This window comes from Mytilus californianus, unplaced genomic scaffold, assembly GCF_021869535.1.
Source record: "Mytilus californianus isolate M0D057914Y unplaced genomic scaffold, xbMytCali1.0.p SCAF_5, whole genome shotgun sequence".
NCBI lineage: Eukaryota > Metazoa > Mollusca > Bivalvia > Mytilida > Mytilidae > Mytilus > Mytilus californianus.
In genome coordinates this window covers 5052510-5072170 of record NW_026262701.1, presented here as the reverse complement: position 1 = coordinate 5072170, position 19661 = coordinate 5052510, and the positions used below count along the sequence as shown (strand labels likewise).

Here is a 19661-nt window from a genome sequence, read left to right as displayed (position 1 = left end):
ACCAATGATTCAAACTATGCAAATGCCTCAAATTATTGTTATTTGTTGTGCATGGTATTTTTACTTTCTGAGGTCAAATGAATGTGTTTAACCATGTGAAGATTTGAAATATTTTAATGTCCACTGAGCTTAACCAATAAAAAAATAACGACAGTTTTGCCGAAACATTTTTAAGACGTTTGACTGAAATAAATGGAAATAAAAAGGTAATTTAACGTCATAATGTAACTTTCTGTATAACTGTATAACATATTCTGTCATAGGAACGACGACCTACGCTGTAATTGTTTTTTTTAGGGATTCATGGAACAGCTGCCAGTAGTTCATTTCAATTACGAAGAAGGCAGACGTGTGCTAAACATCGATGAGACAGCAAACAATCTACACAACAAAACAAAACAAAAACAAATAGAAATCAGCATACAATCTTCAACGATAGACAAAAAGTACAAAATCAATACCGAGAATAACATTTCTTATTAATTAAAATATCTATTTTCATTTTCTTTGCGTAATAAGAAACTAAGGATACCTATTAGTTATTCATTTTGGCGACTTTTTCCAATTGTCGAGAAAACACCAACGTAAGTTCTTTAATTGTGTTCAGATTTTATTTATCGTAATTATGATGTATAAATTGTGGTTTTTATCCAACGCAATCATAGGTTTGAACTTTGTTTTCAATTTAGACTTATAGATATAGATATTACTTTGTAAATAATTTTGTTCTTTTTTTAATATCTCAAACTTGTATTTGTAGATTGTGATTCAAGGATTGTGCTGACGTTTTGGACTTATATTATTATATTATTATGTTATGTTTTATTACCTTCAATGCAATTTAATACAACTTATCACAATTCCTTGGTGTGTTTCTCAATGCAAAGATATCTTCAGTTGTTTTATTTTGAAACTATAAAAAAAGTATTATTATCAGATGAGGGTAGCGAGATAGAACATAACATTGCGAGTTCTTGATAAAGGTAAATCCAGAAAACCGCTTTTATACAGTCATAACATCCGGTTCATTTCCATTAAAAAACGAAAAAGCATGTTATAAAATTGATGGGTCCGAAGCGATTTTCTGGATTTTCCTTCATTAGAAACGCTCAAAGTGGAATATTTGAAAGCCAAGGATGGATAAGAACCGAACAATTGAAGAGCTATATAAAAAAAAAAAAAAGGATCTATGAATATAGCCAAATCCTTCTTAGGCCAACTTTCCTTGAGAGAGTTAAAACCTTAATTTCTTTATATTTTCAAAATTTATAAACGGACGATTTTATAAAGGTTTGTTATAAATCATGTCAGTACCGAAGTACTGACTACTGAGCTGATGATACCCTCGGGGACTGATAGTCCACAAGCAGAGGTATCGACCCAGTGATGTAAAAATAGAAATCAACACGTTATAAATTATAAGCGTCCAAAGCGCTTTCTCGATTTACCTTTTTCAAGAACGCTCAAAGTCGAATATTTGAAAGCCAAGAATGTACAAGAACTATACAGTTGAAGAGCTGTATAACCAAAAAGGACCTAAAAAAATAGCCAAATCCCTCTGAGTCTAACTTTGCCTGAGGAAGTTGAAATCTTAGTTTCTAAATAATTTAAAAATTCATAAACGGACACTTTTAGAAAATTTTGCTATAAATCATGTCAGTACCCAAGCATTGACTACTGAGTTGATGATACCCTCGGGGACGGATAGTCCACCAGCAGAGGTATCGATCCAGTGCTGAAAAAAATTGAAAACAGCACGTTATAAATTTTATGCGTCTAAAGCGCTTTTCTGGATTTACCTTCATCAAGAACGCTCAAAGCCGAATATTTTAAAGCCAAGGATGTAGTTTTAGTTTGTAACCCGGATTTTTGTTCGCTTGATCGATTTATGACTATTGAACAGCGGTATACTACTGTTGCCTTTATCTATATGAATGACCAAAAAGGCCTTGAATAATAGCCAAATCTATTTCAGGTCAACTTTGCATGAGGGGGTTGAAACCTAAGTGTCTTAATAATTTCTAAATGTATGAACGGACAATTAAGAAATGTTTATTATAAATCATGTCAGTACCGAAGTACTGAATACTGAGCTGATGATGCCCTCGGGAACTGATAGCCCACTAGCAGCTGTATCGAACAAGGGATGTAAAAAAGTCAATGACCCAAAATTTCTGCGTAAGGAGCACACTCCTGTATTTGAAGTCCGTATAGTATGAACATGCACAAGCATAACGTATCAACTGAGATATGTAAACACCATACGATGGGACAGAGGGTATGTTACTGCTGAGCAATGGGAAACTGATAATTGGGAAATGGTAATCGTCCCGTTTGTCATAGGTTTTAGTGTGAAGTCGTCCATCTGTGTAAAAATTGAGATAAAGATTAAGGTATGAAACAGTCCTTCTAGTATCAGTACTATCCTTAATTTCAAGTTCACTGGGATATATGAGATGTTAGTACTGACTGATATAAAGGTTATTCAATGATTGGACATCATCAATATAAATAAAAGTAAAATTAAAGAATTTCGCATGGTGCTTTTTTCTTTTTTTCTTTTAGAAGGTTCTGAATGAATTCTGCTTTATACGAATACAAAAACAAATCGGCCAGTAGAGGTGCAAAATTAGTACCCATTGGAATACCGACTTTCTGTTGAAATATCAATCCTCCCAAAAATATCGTCCAGCATTTTGATAATATCATCTTCAGTATATTTTCTGATAGAATCAGCGTGGTTCTTCACAAATTAAGAATTATTATAACCCAAAACAAGAAACTTATATCTACGATTCCCATTTTTATAGAAAAAGTTCTATTTAATGAGATAGTGAAGTCGATCTTTCAATTGAGTATGGGGAACAGTAGTGTAAAGCGTAGGAAAATCAAAAGTTTTAAGGATGCTGCAAAATTGCAGAGATTGTGATCTAAGATTTAGCAGTAGATCTTTAGAATTTTTGAGAATCCACATCTGATTGACACCACTGATTGAATATTCATATCTCATCACAATATTTTTGAAGGCCAACTTTTACTGCAGAAAGAATAGTAGTCAGCACTTAAGAAAGATGTTTAGTTGAACATCTTGATGATCCAGCTATGTATCGTTCTTTATAAGGAGTTTTGTGAAGTTTTGGTATCCAGTATAATGACGGTAGATTTTCTTCGTTTTCTTTGATGTTAATACCAAAAGAAAGGACAGATTTGTGATTTTGTAAAATTTTATTCTTTGTAAATGATGTTAAAGAATATATAGCTCTTAATCTGTTTCGGTGTTAATACATCATTGACTATAAAATATTCGTCATCAGCTTTCCTGATGACAAATCCAGAAAAGCCCTTCGGACGCATGAACTTTATCAAGTGTTGTTTTAATCTTTTTCCTACTTATCTTTGAAACCTCGTTGACGAATATAGCATATATTGAAGTTGGGCACCTATAATAATGGTTATTTTTTTCCCCATTTCTTAACTCCTTCCACACTTTTAAATCCAGATTCTTGCAACTGAGCTTATTGAAGTTGTGCACCTCCTATAATGAAGTTATCTAAAGATCCCATTTTTCATTTCCGTTTTATCAAATTTTATTTTCTGTTTGGTAGTATATTTTGGAAGTTATGTTGTGCATAACTTCTTTCTTCTCTTCATACTCATAGTTATCTTAAAATCTGGCGTTTATAATGTAATCAACGTCCTATTCTCAACGTATTTGTCGACAGATCCGGTCCTCTTTGGAGTTCATATGATTCTTTTTTTTTCACCTTGATTGGTTTATTCTTAATGGATCATACCACATCTTCTTATATCTATAAATGAGATTTAAACATCGGTAAACTTCTGTTACCTCTGCCCCTGAGATAACTTCCGGGTTTGGTGCCGTTCTCGTGTCGTAGTCTTTAGTTTTGTATGTAATGTTTTGTCGACTATTGTTTGTCTATTTTGTTGTGTTTTGCAATAATTTTCTTGGTCTCTCTTCAACTAATAAGTTTCAATTTCCTTTTGATATTATCCGCCTCATTTTTTACGCTACCGGCAAAGAAACGTTAAGGCAATTCCTACTGTAATATTAGATTCAAAGCTTCGCGAATTGATAAGACCCCTGAAATATTTGTTCCCATCCTTTTGTAAATAGTATACCTATTTTATCTGAGGTAGTTCTATCTATAAGAAATATTGATTCTTATCATGTTGGACTTATTGATAAATGAGTGCAATATAAATCATTTAATAAATACTTTAGACAAGAAGGTGTGTCGATAGCACACCATGCACCACCCGCACTATCATATTTCCATTGCAGTGAACCATAAAATATTGGGTCAAAACCCTAATTTTGCATATTGCTTTACAAACTCACATCATAATTAACTTCATGTTTATCTACCTTTTACTATAACTTCAATCTATCTTATATGCACTCATAACAGAAGACGCTTTTCCGGTCTCGCTGTCTTTGGAGTTCATGTGATTCCTTCAGTTTTTGTTTGTAATTCTGATTTATCTCTTCCTTATCGATTTACGAAATTTCAAAATCCGTAAACTACTGTCTCCTAAACTTATACCAACATTTCAATTGAAAGTTTTTAAAAAAGATCACATCATAATTATTTACCAACATTTCAATTGAAAGTCTTTAAAAAAGATCACATCATAATTATTTACCAACATTTCAATTGAAAGTCTTTAAAAAAGATCACATCATAATTATAGATCATCGATATTTTTTCAAACGAAAGGTGTTTCTCAGCTTCATTTTCATCGGAGGGCAAGAATTTATAATCTGTTTATCGCTATTTAGCCTATGACGTCATTGATATTTACATTGACAACGGCACGTGCGCCCTTAGTTATAAGTAGCATGATCTAAAAAATGATCACAAAAAAATACAAAAAATAGTGATAATGAACTTGTAAACTAAGTTTTATGTTTATGTTGCCAACACTGTATGGATTTTGATGTACACATGCACAGGCCAGATACATACAGAAAATTATAAATTAATCGGTTCAATATATAAGTATGGTTTTTATTCTTATCAAAGATACAAGGCTTATAATATAGCACGCCAGAAGTCGCACTAAGAAATTAATTTAATGATTTTTATCTCAGAAAAAATCCGACATAACCAGTCTCCATAGAAAAGAACAGGCAGGTTGACAAACTGCATGCATTTTTGTTGCCCAACCACTTTATGCTCACATATAAAGTCTTTTTAATATGACATTCAAAATGCTAATGATGATACACATTACTGTTCAATAAGTTATATTTCCGTTTTCTATCATTTAAACAATATTTTCCTGTTTATCACCAGACAAACAATTGTTTCAGGAAATATACAAGGAAATTATATTACTTGCATCAAATATATTGGGGAAACTTTCTAACCATCATTAGGTTTGTACTTTTGTTTTACATTTTGAATTTGATACGTAATACATTGATTACTATACTGATGTTATATATGATGAAGGTTAATAAGACAAATATGGGAGTAATATCAGTCTGAAACGACCAGGTGAGTCAACAGAGTAAGTATCTCCTGCCCTTTACATGCATCCCTCGGGATATCAATTCGCAATCAATTATGGTAGTGACAAATAATTATATAGCTTAATGTACAATTTCTTTTAACATTTGCAAACTACAAGACAAAGATTTCTTTCTGTGTAAATACTACATATTGGTCCTTTACTACTATTTCGGACCTTATTTTTTATTTTGTTACATACATGTAGCAGTACATCAGGTAAAAGTAATATTTTTCGTTCAAATCTCATGGGAATATACAAATTTTTCTAATTGCAGCTTTTTCTCTTTTGAAGAGTTTGTACACAGTGTAGTAATTTTTGTCCAATTGTTTTTTCTTTTAAATCAATAATGATGCTTCAAATATCTTATCACACGTTAGACGTAAAAAAGTCATACGATTTGTAGTATTAATTTAACAGTTACATTGAGAGAAAAAAAAAGACTGGTCGAATAATATCGTAAACTCTCGAATCACAAAACGATGGATATACATCCCTCGCATTATATTGGGCGAGAAATGCAAGAAACGAGAATCCATGTTAAGTCCGAGTTAATTTCTTCAGTTATACAAAATATATACTTTTAAAAGATAACGGGATACTTTAAAAAAAAACATTGTAAACACCAGAAAGTCGAAAGCTTTCTGAATAAAACGAAAACATTAGTTTTTTAATAATTCTTATCAATCTTAAAGTTAAAGAAAAATGTATTTTTCAGATGTTAATGTCGTCTATCTCTATTTTGCTTTTCAGAGCCGATAAATATGGTTCTCGATCATTTTCGTAAGGGAAAATCAATGGGGGGAAAATGGGTAGACATTATATTATGTGCTTTAAGATATTTTATTTTCACATCTTTGTAGATTTCAAAATGGAAAAACACTATTTTAGTGTCTTTTTCGGAATGTTAGATTCTATTTTTTTTATCGTTCCAGTTCATTTTCAAGTTTTTGTGCACGTAACACACGGATTGTTTGGTTACTTTTGTCATTTTTACCCAGAAATATCAGAGGTATTATGCTTTCTTTCCAAACGCTGCTTCAGCTAACTAGAAACTGGAGACATTCAAAACTAGTTAGTCTAAGAAAATCTGACAAACGCCATGGCAAAAAAAAAAAAAAAAAAAAAAACACGGTAAAATAACGACGGAAAAATCGAACCTACCCAAAACCGAAACTAAATTATGATAAACAAGATATTTGTATTTACGTTGGTCATTATTTTCTTTGAAACATAGTTGGACCAGTTTTATTGATATGTCTATTTAGGATGAGATACTTATATACTAGTGTAGAAAAATCAAAGGTTTTCATACTAATGCAAGAGGAATAAGACATATATTGTATTTACACTATTTGACCTTTCCATTTTTTTAGTATTCGCATCTAATTCTCACCGCCCCTAGACAAGGTAGTTTCACAGTATCTGAATCTCAAATTTGATTACTGATAAAACTAATAGTTAATAGTTTGGAAAGAGGTTTTGTGGAACACTTGGTTGACCCAGCAATACAACATTGTGTGTAAGGACACGTGTGTAATTTTGGTATCCAGTACATTGAAGGCAGATCAAGTTCCTTATCTTATGCTGAAATTCCTAAAGAAAACAGGGAAAGCACCCAACAAAGACACCAGGCTTATAATTTTATACGTCAAAACAAAAGACTCTCCTGTGACGTTTGAATAAAAATGAGATAAGGCCAAATAAAGTGCAAAGTTGAAAATTTGGTATAAGTCGTGGGGATATATGTTGAAGTTTAATCCACCATTTTATACATAAGAAAATACATGTTCTAAGTCAGGAATATGACAGTTGTTATCCATTCGTTTGATGTGTTTGAGCTTTTGAATTTGCCATTTACTTAGGGACTTTCCGTTTAGAATCTTCCTCGGAGTTCGGTATTTTTGTAATTTTACTTTTTTCCAAGTGAATTGTCAATACCTAATTTCACTATCAAGCAGTTTATGTAATGTTTTCATACACGCAATTGATGTTATTCAAAGCTTTATCTGCTAGGACAACAATATAGTTGTCATGGAGGTAAGACTGTGTTAAACAACGTTTGGGTCTTTGAAGATTGATGTAGCATGAGTGATCATATACTCATGGAACGTTTATCACCGTCTTGTTTTCAACGTTTAACCCATTGTCTTGCATAATTTTGGACTTAATCCATTAGTATGTGGTGAATACAATTTAAAGCCTGGTATCTATGATGAGTTTTTTTTCAAATATATGTATTAATGCTCTTGGTATTTCGTCCTTTCTGTTGACACATTTCGAACAGAAGTATGAATGATAACGTTATGTCACCAGTAATACCGTTACCAGCCGGATTATACATGAATGGGTAATAAGCACATGTGAAGTCGTTATTATTGAGATCTTGCAACACGTGTTGATAATTGGATATTTTAGTCGCAAAAGGTGTGGTAAAGGTATGATATATGATAGGAACAGACTGATCTTTAAACTTGAGAGGTATTTTTGATTAAACTGATGTATAATGAATGATATTGCCTAAATTGATGGCATCGAGACCTTTGTTGTTAATGCCGTACAGTGACCTATAGTTGTAAACATCTACGTCATTTGTTCTCTAGTGGATAGTTGTCTCATTGGCAACCATACCACATCTTATTATTTATATTTTAAAGGAGTTTTTTTGTTAGAAAAGATCTTTTCTCCGTAACATCTCACTAAATGGCAACTGGTCTAAAAAGTCTGTGACTGTCAATACCCGACATGAATGTTGTAAGTTTTAATTGGTTTGAATATGGATTTGAAACGGTGAATTTTGTAATATTTAACCGGTTTTTAACGTAGGACCCTGAAATATTTTAAAAAGTCAACAACACTGCGTAAAATAATTTTTTTTAACAAGAATTGAATGTTTGTTCTTGTAATGTAATTGGGTTTAAATTAAAACGAAAGCAGTTTACCGATGTTTAAATCACGTTTATCGATTAAGAAAAAACAATTAAATGCGACAAACTAAAAATGAGGGACTCGCATAAACTTTAATAGGAAGGAGCGCGACCTTCAACATTCAGCAAAACCTATAGCCTATAGTCAGCTAAAAAAGGCCCACCACAAGAAAAATGTGAAACCTTTAAAACGAAAAATCTACTGTCTTCAATTATTGTTTTTCGTTAATTGTTAACGCTTTGTGCTTTGAATTGTATCACATTTTATTATTCCATTGCATTCCATTTCAATTAAAAGCTTTCCTTACTTTACGGGTTTTGCTCATTGCCGAAGGCCGTAAGGTTACCTGTTATTGTTCGCGTCCTTGTTCTTTGACCTTTGAATAATAGTCATCTCATTTGAAATTATACCGCATCTCTTTATTTTATAATGATGACTGTTTCAAAAGTTTAACTGAAAAAGAAATACATCAATTTGTAACTCTTTTTCTCTCTACGAAATCGAAGTTCGTAGATTTATGAAAAGGCAGAAAACTTAAAGCTATCCTTAAACCTCCAGCTTTATATACAATCCTTCCACAACCTTTAACCTTTAAGAAATCGTTGTTAAAGTTTTTTTTAACATTTTTCATCCTCAGAGAATTTCAACAAAAATGAGATTCCTGCTCTTGGTTGTTATTCACATCGTTCTGGCAGAAGGTAAGAATTTACCCATGTAGTTCTGTGTCCACCTCATTCAAACATTGTGTAACCTTTTGTGTATTTGTTTTGTCTGCTTTTTTTCATGCTACAGTTTTGTTTGCCCTTTTTATACGTTTTTTGTTTTATCAAAGCCTCTCTTGTATATACTTTTTGAACAGCCTTCGCTGTGCAGTGTTAATTGTTGACGTTTTAAGTAAGAATGAAGAAATGTTAAAATAATCAAACGTACTGTAAAAGTAAAGTTAAGTAAAACTGTGAATTCTATGAAACGCAGATATGCTTAAAAAGATAATATTGTAAAAACTAACCAGCACATTCAATAAAAGTTAAAATTTAGATGGTATATTTTAGATACATTTGGTGAAATTGTACTGTCAAACATAACAACAAATCATTATGTAGGAGAAACAGTTATTTTGTCATGCATTTTTTCTGATGAAGCCTCAGGAAACAGATGGCGCCGTGCTGGTGCAATTATTGCAACATCCTCGAATGTAACCTTGGCAGACCCTGAGGGTAAACGATTCAATGTCGTCGAGGACAAAGAACAAGACATATATAATATTGAAATATCTGATGTGACACAATTTGATTCTGGTCTTTACTGGTGTGAAATGCAAAGAGGTGGGCAGATTACACAGCAAAGGATCACATTGTTCATATTAGGCAAGTTAAATTTTAGATATATTTTCAAAATGGTAAAATGTCTACCAAATTTAAACGTGAAATTTGCAATATTCTGCAGCACATGCTTCCGAGTTGATACGACATTCCAAGGTTTACATTTCCTATGCTACTTACATAAAAGCTAATGTACAAAGAGTTCCAAGTGTGAAAATGCCTTCAAAAGTTTTCCATAAGCCATCATGATTCGGTTGACCGTTATGGAATATCAGTGTCACAGAAGACCACGGATATGTTCCACTTGCGAAATCACAATTTCGATCTCTTTCCTTAATTTTGACATTACGGAATGCAACTTATCCCAAGATATTACTTGTAATACTATTGATTTTCCTATCTCTCTCATGATTTATCCTTAAATACATTCAGTTTTGTTGTTACATCCAATATTTTCTCAGATGTTTACATTATCATTTAAAAACAAACTACATCAAAAAATATGTTAGGCCACAGAAAAGACGCCCCTTAACATAAATGTCCCTGAAAAAATACTATATATTACAATGCATTATTTTCTTTTGCAAAACCATTGCACCTAAAGTATTTAACTATAAGCAAGCATTGCAGGACCTTGATTTAGAAGAATACCTATAAACCGCTCTGACATATGACTGTTCCCACTCGCCTTGTATGTACAGCCCCTCTGGCCATGTTATTACTGGGGATCTAAACATAATTCAACATGAACATCTTCAAAAGGTAATATCTCATGGTACTAAGTTCAGAGAACCCCAACACATCAATTAGAACCATAAATTCAATATAACTATGGATTCCATTGAGGACTACGCCAGAGCATGGGCTTAACGAGAAGAAGTTGAACTGGACACTTTGTCAGAATGGATCAAAACAATAAGGTCTCTGATAAAACGTCGAATTCATAAGCTGAAAAACTGTGTGAATGATCGACCAATGTCCGTTTTCAGAGACAAAGAAGCTGTGAAATGTCCATCATCTCCTAACGATAAATATGTTGTTGATCCTGCGGACAAAGCTTCAAATAATATTGTCTTTGTATGTAAATTGTACTACTAGGATAAGATTTTGGAGAATCATAATTCCTTCATGGCTTCAATGAACATTACATTGAACGGCAAATCTGAGGACTTACCTTGTTTGTATTGGATACCTAAGATTCACAAAATTCCGTACAAAAAAGGTACATTGCCGGCTCATCCGCATGTTCTACAAAGGAAATGTCCATTAGATTGACAAAAATTCTGTCCGCCGTGAAAGAGGGTCGTCAGAACTACTTTGAAATTGTTTACTCGCGTAATGGTATTAACCATATCTGGATTCTAAAAAAACTATAAAGAACTTCTGGATAATTTTAATCTCGATTTTTCTCTGAAATCAATTCTATCAAAAGAAATAATCCACAATGCTTTTCAATATAAAAATGGTAGCAAACGCTATAATTTTTTTACTTTGGGATACCATACGGCATATTTTGTTAATAGTGAACAAAAGGGTAAAACATGCTACAAACAGGAACAAGTGATCAGTATACTGAAGTTTCTTATTGACAACATATTTTTTGAATTTGGAGATAGACTTTTTCAACAAATTGTCGGCATTTCTATAGGGGCGAACTGTGCGCCTCTCCTTGCCGACCTCTTCTTATTTTCATATGAGTCGGAGTTCCTTCAGACACTTGCCAAAAACAAGAAGATCAAAGAAGCCAGATAATTTAATTTCACATTCAGATATATTGATCATATTCTTTCCGTTAACAATCCAAACTTTTCGGGTTTCATTAATATATTCTCCAAAACTAAAAATTAAAGAAATAACAGACACGGTTTCCACCGCCTCATTTTTAGACTTGTACCTTGAATTTGACATAAGTGGTCATCTCAGTACCAGAATATATGACAAACGAGACGATTTTAATTTTGAAATTAGAAATTTCCCCCACCTTAGTAGCAATATACCAACTTCACCTGCATAATGGGATATACATTTCCCGACTCATTCGATATTAAAGAGGTTGCAGCTGCAATTCAGACTTTATAAAACGTCACCAGTGTCTGAGCAGAAGGTTGACGAACCAGGGTTATGTCAAAGAACGTCTAGTCCTTTTTCTAAAAAAGTTCATCGGAAGATACCAAGACCTTGTTGATAAATATTCCGTATCAACTTCACAAATAATACATGATGGTCTTGAAGTATAGATTCTAGGTACTGACGTTGTTTATCAGTTACGTGTTATAGTGTTCTTTTATTTGTCTTTGTAAATTATTATCCTTTACTTTTAATCCATTTTTGGTAATATCCTTTTGGCGTGGCTCGGTACTTATGCATCTCGCCAATGTGTTGTTGTGCTATGGTCATTTTTTGTATTCTTGTCTTTCATTTTTGATTATGTGCTTTGTCGATATGCCATTTTGTTTTCCTTGTTGACATATTTGTTTATTTTTATAGTGATTAAGATTATAACACAATGTTGACAGCTGAACCCCTATTTTTGACATTTTTACCTATTATGTCTGTTTGTTTTGTTCACACATTGTTGTCAATATAATAGAATTTCATGCGACTGTCATACAAGTGAGAGGTTTAGCTAGCTATAAAACCATGTTTGATCCACGATTTTCTACACAAGGAAAAACATGTACCAAGTCAGGAATATGACAGTTGTTTTCCATTCGTTTGATGTGTTTGAGCTTTGAATTTTGCCATTTGATAAGGGACTTTCCCATTTGAATTTTCCTCGAACTTCGGTATTTTTGTTATTTTAATTTTTTCTTTATTTTCAGTGTTATATATGTTCAACCTATTCTTTATTTTCATGTCTCGTATTCCTAGTTCATTCATTTTCGTTTCATATTTATTATTTAACGATTGACGGAATATTTTTGCATATATTGAAAAAGCCGACTATACGGTATGGGTTTTTCTCATTGTTGAAAGCCGTACGGTTGTCTATAATTACTAAAATCCACTTCATTTGAACTTTGATAGATAGTTGTCTCATTAGCAATCATACCACATTTTCTTATTTTTATATGAAAGCTTGTACGAGATTTTTGGCTAAGTACTGAACATTTAAAAAGTAATTGCGCAAACATTTTTTTACCAGAATTTTTAAAAGAAATCGATAATGCAGCAGATAGTTCCGATAATTAAATCACGTACAAAAATAGGGAAACAATAGCAACACGTACATGGTCCAGATAGACTGATTAGGCACATGCGCAAACTATGGTTTAGGTGAAACAACCATCAAGAGGACCGCTTACGATATAAAGGAAATAAAAAACGTCACATATTTTGGAAACGAGTTCAAATTGTACTATTTGGTGTCTCTAAAGAAAACAAATATATAACAAGTTTCATAAAGTATCATCATGAAACATAATTGAAATTGGCAGTGATACAAGAAAATGTTCAGAAAAACTGACTAGATGTAGTTTTAAAACTCATTAAGGGCTTTTAAATGCTAGTCACTGGGTCCCTGGTAAATATTGATATCATGAAAGACAGATGCTGTGAATCAACGCTACAAGATTTTTTTAAAGATAGTTACTCTTTTATTTCCCTCTTTAAAGTAAAAAAGTATTACCAAATATAGTATTTTTTGTTTCTACTTGATAGTCGTTTTCCCTGCATTTTATAGTTCAGTTTCATGTTATTATTTTATTTTGGCATATTGTCTGTATTTTTTTTAATGAATAAAAAAGTGGTAGTGTTGTGGAGTAACCTTTAAGGATTAAGTTTCTATTGAAACTTATCAAAGATACCAGGCTTGCAGTTGGCATAGAAAAAAACCCAGGGTCCGCAAATTCGAATGGATACTTGATACTTATTTGTGTCCTCCTGTTTCAAATTTCCCATACAAATGTAAGACCAAATAAGAATAAATATCACAGTGTAGATATTAACTGAATTCCATTGAATATGAATATAACAATTTATAAGATAACATAAATTCAAATGTTACTTTTAAAAACACCAATAGAAGGTAAATAATTCGAAATGTAGAAATAAAATCAGACCAACTAAAATGAGATAGTCATTGGAATAAAATAATTCAAGGTATCTTTCATGAAACGATAAAAGTGTTTAGGTTAGGACTTTATTTTTTTAATTGATACAAATATTTGCTTATATACATTTTACCATTTAAATACAATGTATCTATCATGACTTAAGTGACTTATAAAAATATGCAAAAACAAATACTTGTATTATATTTTGAGATAATTGGTGTTATAAATCATTATAATGTTTACTTTAATTTAAAAGAGAGAACCACTACAGAACTGTTTACAGAGACTATAACAGCAGGTAGGAATTTATATATTTCTACCCTACTATACAAGTTAAGCGATAAAGTAAGAATTGTTTTAAAAGGCAAATGATTTGGATTTTGTTAATGTTACATGGACGTTTGCACTTGACTGTTGATTCATGGACGTTCGCACTTGATTGACATTAAAGAGGGGCGAAAGATACCAGAGGGACATTCAAACTCATAAGTCGAAAATAAACTGATAACGCCATGGATAAAAAAGAAAAGGACAAATAATAGTACACAAAACACAACATAGAAAACTAAAGACTAAGCAACACGAACCCAACCAAAGACTGGGGGTGATCTCAGGTGCTACGGAAGGGTTACATGGACGTTCGCACTTGACTGTTGTTTCATGGACGTTCGCACTTGGCTGTTGTTTCCTGGCCTACCTTCACCAGGTACGCTAAGCAAAAATTGGTAATTTTGGAAACAATTTAAAGTGAAATTTTGTAAAGGAAGTTGCAAGCAACAATTAAACAGTTCTGTGAACTCATAGACATGAACACTTTCCCAAAAAAAATGAAAAGAGGTAAAAAAAAAAATGAAAAGAGGTAAAAAAAAAAATGAAAAGAGGTAAAAAAAAAAACACCATGAAATCGAGGACAAGTCAAGGACCAGTTACAGTCAGTTACCAGATACCGTCACCTTACAGTTTCTGCAAGGGCGGACGTGATGTGTAAATACGGCATACTGCTTTTATTTTTTTATCATAATACTTTTATTTCATTTTAAAAATCTTTGTTTGATCGAATTTAGCCAAGAAAATGTCGATTTTTCGGGTTTTTTTTTAATGGATCGTGGGCATGGACATGACGGCAATTTGTTTTATAAAATCCAAGATTTCAGTTAACACTTTTCAGACAAAGTATTATCAAAGCTTACTTTCTAACCTTCATATTTCTCAGAAGAATAAACAAAGGTTTGTTTATTTGGGAACAAAATGTTATACCTTTCTTATATGTAGTGAAACTTATTAATTTCTAGTGACATGTATGCATGATCTGATACGATTTATCAAAACGAAGACGAGATTCCGAAATTTTGAACGGAGTGACGATATTTTGGTTCATATTCATATAATTAGGCAGGTAGATTCATAAATGACGGTATCAGATGCTCGTACTTATGAAATTTTACGCAAGAATCAATACACAAGAAACCCGCTTGTTGTTGTTTATAGGAAGATTTAAGGGGTACTCAACGCTTTGACTAAAATTGATTTGGCTCGTTTAATTCTCATAAAATTTTGACAAATTATTTACTTTGACCTGTTGACAAAAATATAAAAATTTCAAGAATTTGAACCACACAATTCACAGGACTAACTTCTTTGGATATTTAGCAGTTTGACTAACACTTGTTTTGATCATTGAGAGGCTTGAATTCTTTCACTTATAGCACGTGATTTAAACGTTTAGATGATTTTGAAAGAGTTAACTCCCTTATGTGTTCTGAACCCCCTGAAGTCCAAGTATGTGGACTGTTTCTGTTTTTCTTTGAATAGAAATTTGTCTCTTTTGGTACTGTAGCATGTAAATTTATTTTACAGAAACAGCAAACATTGAAAAGTCGACGGCATTGATACACATAACAACTACTATAACAATAACAACAGAGAAAACAACAGATGTTGACAGTATGTTCGATATTATTGTTATTTGGCCTCAGATCACAATTATCTTTATCATTGGTTCCAATGTTTGTTTTTTGTAAAAGTCAAATTAAATTAAAAGTTTGCACCGGTTCAAAAATGAAGTAAGGTCGACTACTTCTAGACCATTATCATACTAACAAGGTATGCAGATCCAAGCAAAATCCATCGCTGCTTATTCTCTTTTAAGAGCCCCGAAAATCCTACATGTAGGTATTCGTATCAGACTAGAAAAAAACCTATAACTTTGTTTCAGACAGAAGTATCTGCAGCTTGAATAACAGTTCCAATTTTACCATGTAATCAAAATCATTTCCAGGCTTTACATATCGACATTTGATATAAACATGTGTTTTAGAGTATGTTGTATAATAAATTGATATCAATAAAAATGTTATTCTAGGAATAAACAGCATGCAAACTGATGTGAACAGCGATCATGGTAAAAAAGAAACAGCCACAAATTCAGGTATATTATTCAATTAAAACAAACATTTAACACCTCACATCTTTTGTAGATTAGAAATATATTGATAAGTTAAAGCCAAGGACAACCCCAAAAGATAACCAAAAATTTGGTGATAATTTGCATTTGAGAGAAAAAGAAAGTGATTGGGACAAATAGAACATTTACGTCGTCATTCGTGATAGAGATTTTTCATTAAAATCCTTGGTTAATTGTTTCCTTGTTAACAGCTACCATCTGTCATGTAGATAAGTATCAATAGCCTTGGAATGTCGTAATAATTGGAAGATTGAAAGGTTGACAAAGTTATAAACTGAAAGTTCACAATGGGAGAACTTGTTTTCCCTAAAGTTTAAGTTTCAACCGACCCACATTGTCAATTTGAAGATGTATGACAGCATATGAAGTAGACTAAGCTGTATTATCATCTCATATTTATTTTGAATAGGGTAGGTGAGATGATAATACATGTAATCCGAAAACTCAGATTTGTTTTAGTGAAAGAACATCATCTTTATACAAAGTATACAGACGTAAGATGCCATACCTTACAACAAACGGACCTTGAAAGGAAGTAGCTCATCTAGGACCTAGAGCTATTATTAATTCAAAAAAGATTTCACGCTCGAGAAATACTTAATGCCACTGTAAATATGAAATGGTGATTTGGCTGTCCCGTTTGAATTCTTATTACGAACGGGATATCACATCATTTTTATTTTATGGTTATCTTTTTTATAGAGCCCGTAAAGTTAGATACAATCAATGTGAACCCATTGACCTTTTGAATAAAAGTATTCTTGAATTATTAATTTAACACCGTAGTAAAGTCTTTGAATATTATTTAACAGTACTTACATTATTTTGTTTTTGTTAATTAAAACATTACTAAATAAATATTGATATACAATTATTAAAACTTATGGTCCTGTCGACATTATGTTCCTTTATTTTGACATTGCAAAAAGGAGTGCCTTTTTCAGACTGTTTATGATGTTTTTATGCTAAATCCGATGGATGTTACCTGATAAATTCTTTGAGAAAACATGATTTATTTATTAGCTGCTTTTGACTTTTGACTAGCTTTCGGTAACAGTGAGAGCTCTTAAATTGTTACTGTATCTTTTGTATTTATGTTATTTTTTTGGGGTGCTTCGTACGTACTAATCTGATGAGTCAGGTTATTGCCAAATGATTTTTTGCAGTTTTTATTTATGTTGTGCAGCTACACTATTGTCTCAGGTAAGTGTGTGTAAAAGGGTTGAGCGCTCACAAACAAATTTAACTCCGTGACGATCAACATATGCTTCTCCAAAGCCAGAGGCTTTTTATTCAGTGGTTGCAGTTGGTTTCTCTAAATCATATTTGTTTTCGTTTATTACTTTGTCATAAATCGGGCCGTTGATTACTTCGTTTGAAATGTGTCACATTTTGTCTTGTCAGTGCTGACTATATGGTATGGGTTTTGCTCCTAGATGATTGTCGTATACGGTTACATACAGCTGCTTAAGGAAATGTCAATTGAACTTCGGTTAATAGTTGTCTAATTGACAATAATACCATGGCGAGTGAAGTATACATAGCAGGAGACTGTTACCCTGTCTACGTACCGGTTTGAGCTTCTATTGAAGTTATTTGATTTCCTCAGTTTTTGTTTGTTATCTTTATTTGTCTTTTTTCGATCGATTTACGAGATTTGAACATCAGAAAGCAACTGTTGCCTTAAAATACCACAATAGTTTATCAAAACAATCGACGTGTGCATAACTACTTCCTTCTTTTTATACATACAAGTAGCATTAATGTAAGCGTATCACTGCAAATGTTTTGCCAAATACTCCCATAGCGTGTATACCATGTATACGTTTTTATAAAACGCAAGCATATCGTATACATTTGAGAAATGTATTATATGGAACATTCATCAATAATTGACTTTTTTGTTTAGGACCGTCGGAACAAGAACAGTTTTATTATTGGTTACTAGGAGCTGGACTTGTGCTGGTATTATGTTTATCGGTTATATGCAATGCTTGTCTCAACCGTAAGTGTCGAACCAAGACCAAGACATTAGAACATAGATCGAAAGATAAGTCTGCAAGTGATATACAACTCAACAAGATTGATGAAGAAGAAGATAACAAACCAAATGTGCATGGAAAGGCCATTATGGTTCAAATCGAAGAGGAATCGTCGTATGAATCAATTGATGAAAACAAAATGACACATTATGATTATCCAGATCAAAGTGATTTGAAAAATTACGGAAAAAGTCCAGGTCTGCCAATACGTCCTTATTTGTTATCGCAATCAAAACCACTATATTTAGATGTTGTCGATGATATTGATTTAAATAAAGTAATCGGTTCTATAGGAGATCTAAGTTTAAATAAAACAAAATCTGCTGAATTTGGTACGTCACGTACACATATTTTTCTAAACACAACAGAATTAGATAACAATGCAGGTACACTCTCACACTTGAATAAAGTAAATTCAAAAGCAATAGTACAAGTGCATTCCGAAAAGAAGCCGGAATCTATAAATTTGATTGACGGCGACATATCATCAGACGATTGTGACGTCACGTCCGTTAAAACAGATGAATATTTAAATCCATATGTACCACTCATTCCAGATGAAATGGAATATTTACACAGTTACACTACCCCAATAAAACAAGAGTTGCCACCAATAAACAAGGCAGCAAGTGCAATAGAGACTCAAACGAATCTTGACAGAGAACATAAACCAAAATATGAGTCAAAGATAGAAAGTGTTAATATGAACACAAAGTCCGATTCTGGGAATTCTTTAAACGAAAAGCACTCAATTTATGAAGACAATACAACAGATCCATATGTGCCGTTAAATAAGAATGAAACTGATTATTTGCAAACTTCCACACCAAATGCATCTGTATCTTCTTGCTCCAAAACGAAATCTAGATGTGCTGATACAAGTACATTAAATAAAGTATCCTCTAAAAACAATTTTCTTACGAATGAATATGAGGACGGGTTTAGTTCTAACACTAATCTGTCCAAAGTGTAATTATTTACTATATTTTAACAAACATGTGCACATATAATGCTATGATATTTTATTACACTATGTAAAAATTGATAGCTAAATACATTTCTTATATTGGTTGAGACTTTCCCACGTAAACGAAATATCCTTTTCCTCTCTGAATATCGGATCTACTTCGCGCGACATAACGCGCGGTGTATATAATAATAACTGTACCAGTTGTATTGCATCAAATGCGCATGTCGACATTAATGTCTAGATTTCAACGCTTTTAACACAAGAAAATCAAGATCATTGTCGATATGACCGTAGGGAAGCCTTAGGGAAATATGAGTATACTCAAATATTCATATCTCCCTAAAG

The 19661-nt window shown here is 32.4% G+C and overlaps 1 protein-coding gene and 2 long non-coding RNA genes across 3 annotated transcripts; all 3 read left to right on the top strand.

The window, feature by feature from the left end:
• Positions 1–92: 92 nt before the first annotated feature.
• Positions 93–863, top strand: LOC127702550 (uncharacterized). The gene is made up of 2 exons (XR_007982483.1): positions 93–206; positions 761–863. It is a non-coding gene; the product is annotated as an uncharacterized LOC127702550 (long non-coding RNA).
• A 3968-nt stretch (positions 864–4831) lies between these two features.
• On the top strand, positions 4832–10890 carry LOC127702548 (uncharacterized). The gene is made up of 3 exons (XR_007982481.1): positions 4832–5401; positions 9101–9161; positions 9516–10890. It is a non-coding gene; the product is annotated as an uncharacterized LOC127702548 (long non-coding RNA).
• A 3066-nt stretch (positions 10891–13956) lies between these two features.
• On the top strand, positions 13957–19417 carry LOC127702526 (uncharacterized). Its single transcript, XM_052206765.1, has 4 exons — positions 13957–14138; positions 15698–15784; positions 16203–16268; positions 18214–19417. Exons 1-4 carry the CDS (start codon positions 14018–14020, stop codon positions 19317–19319), a joined length of 1380 nt encoding a protein of 459 aa, XP_052062725.1. The 5' UTR covers positions 13957–14017; the 3' UTR covers positions 19320–19417.
• Positions 19418–19661: the final 244 nt, after the last annotated feature.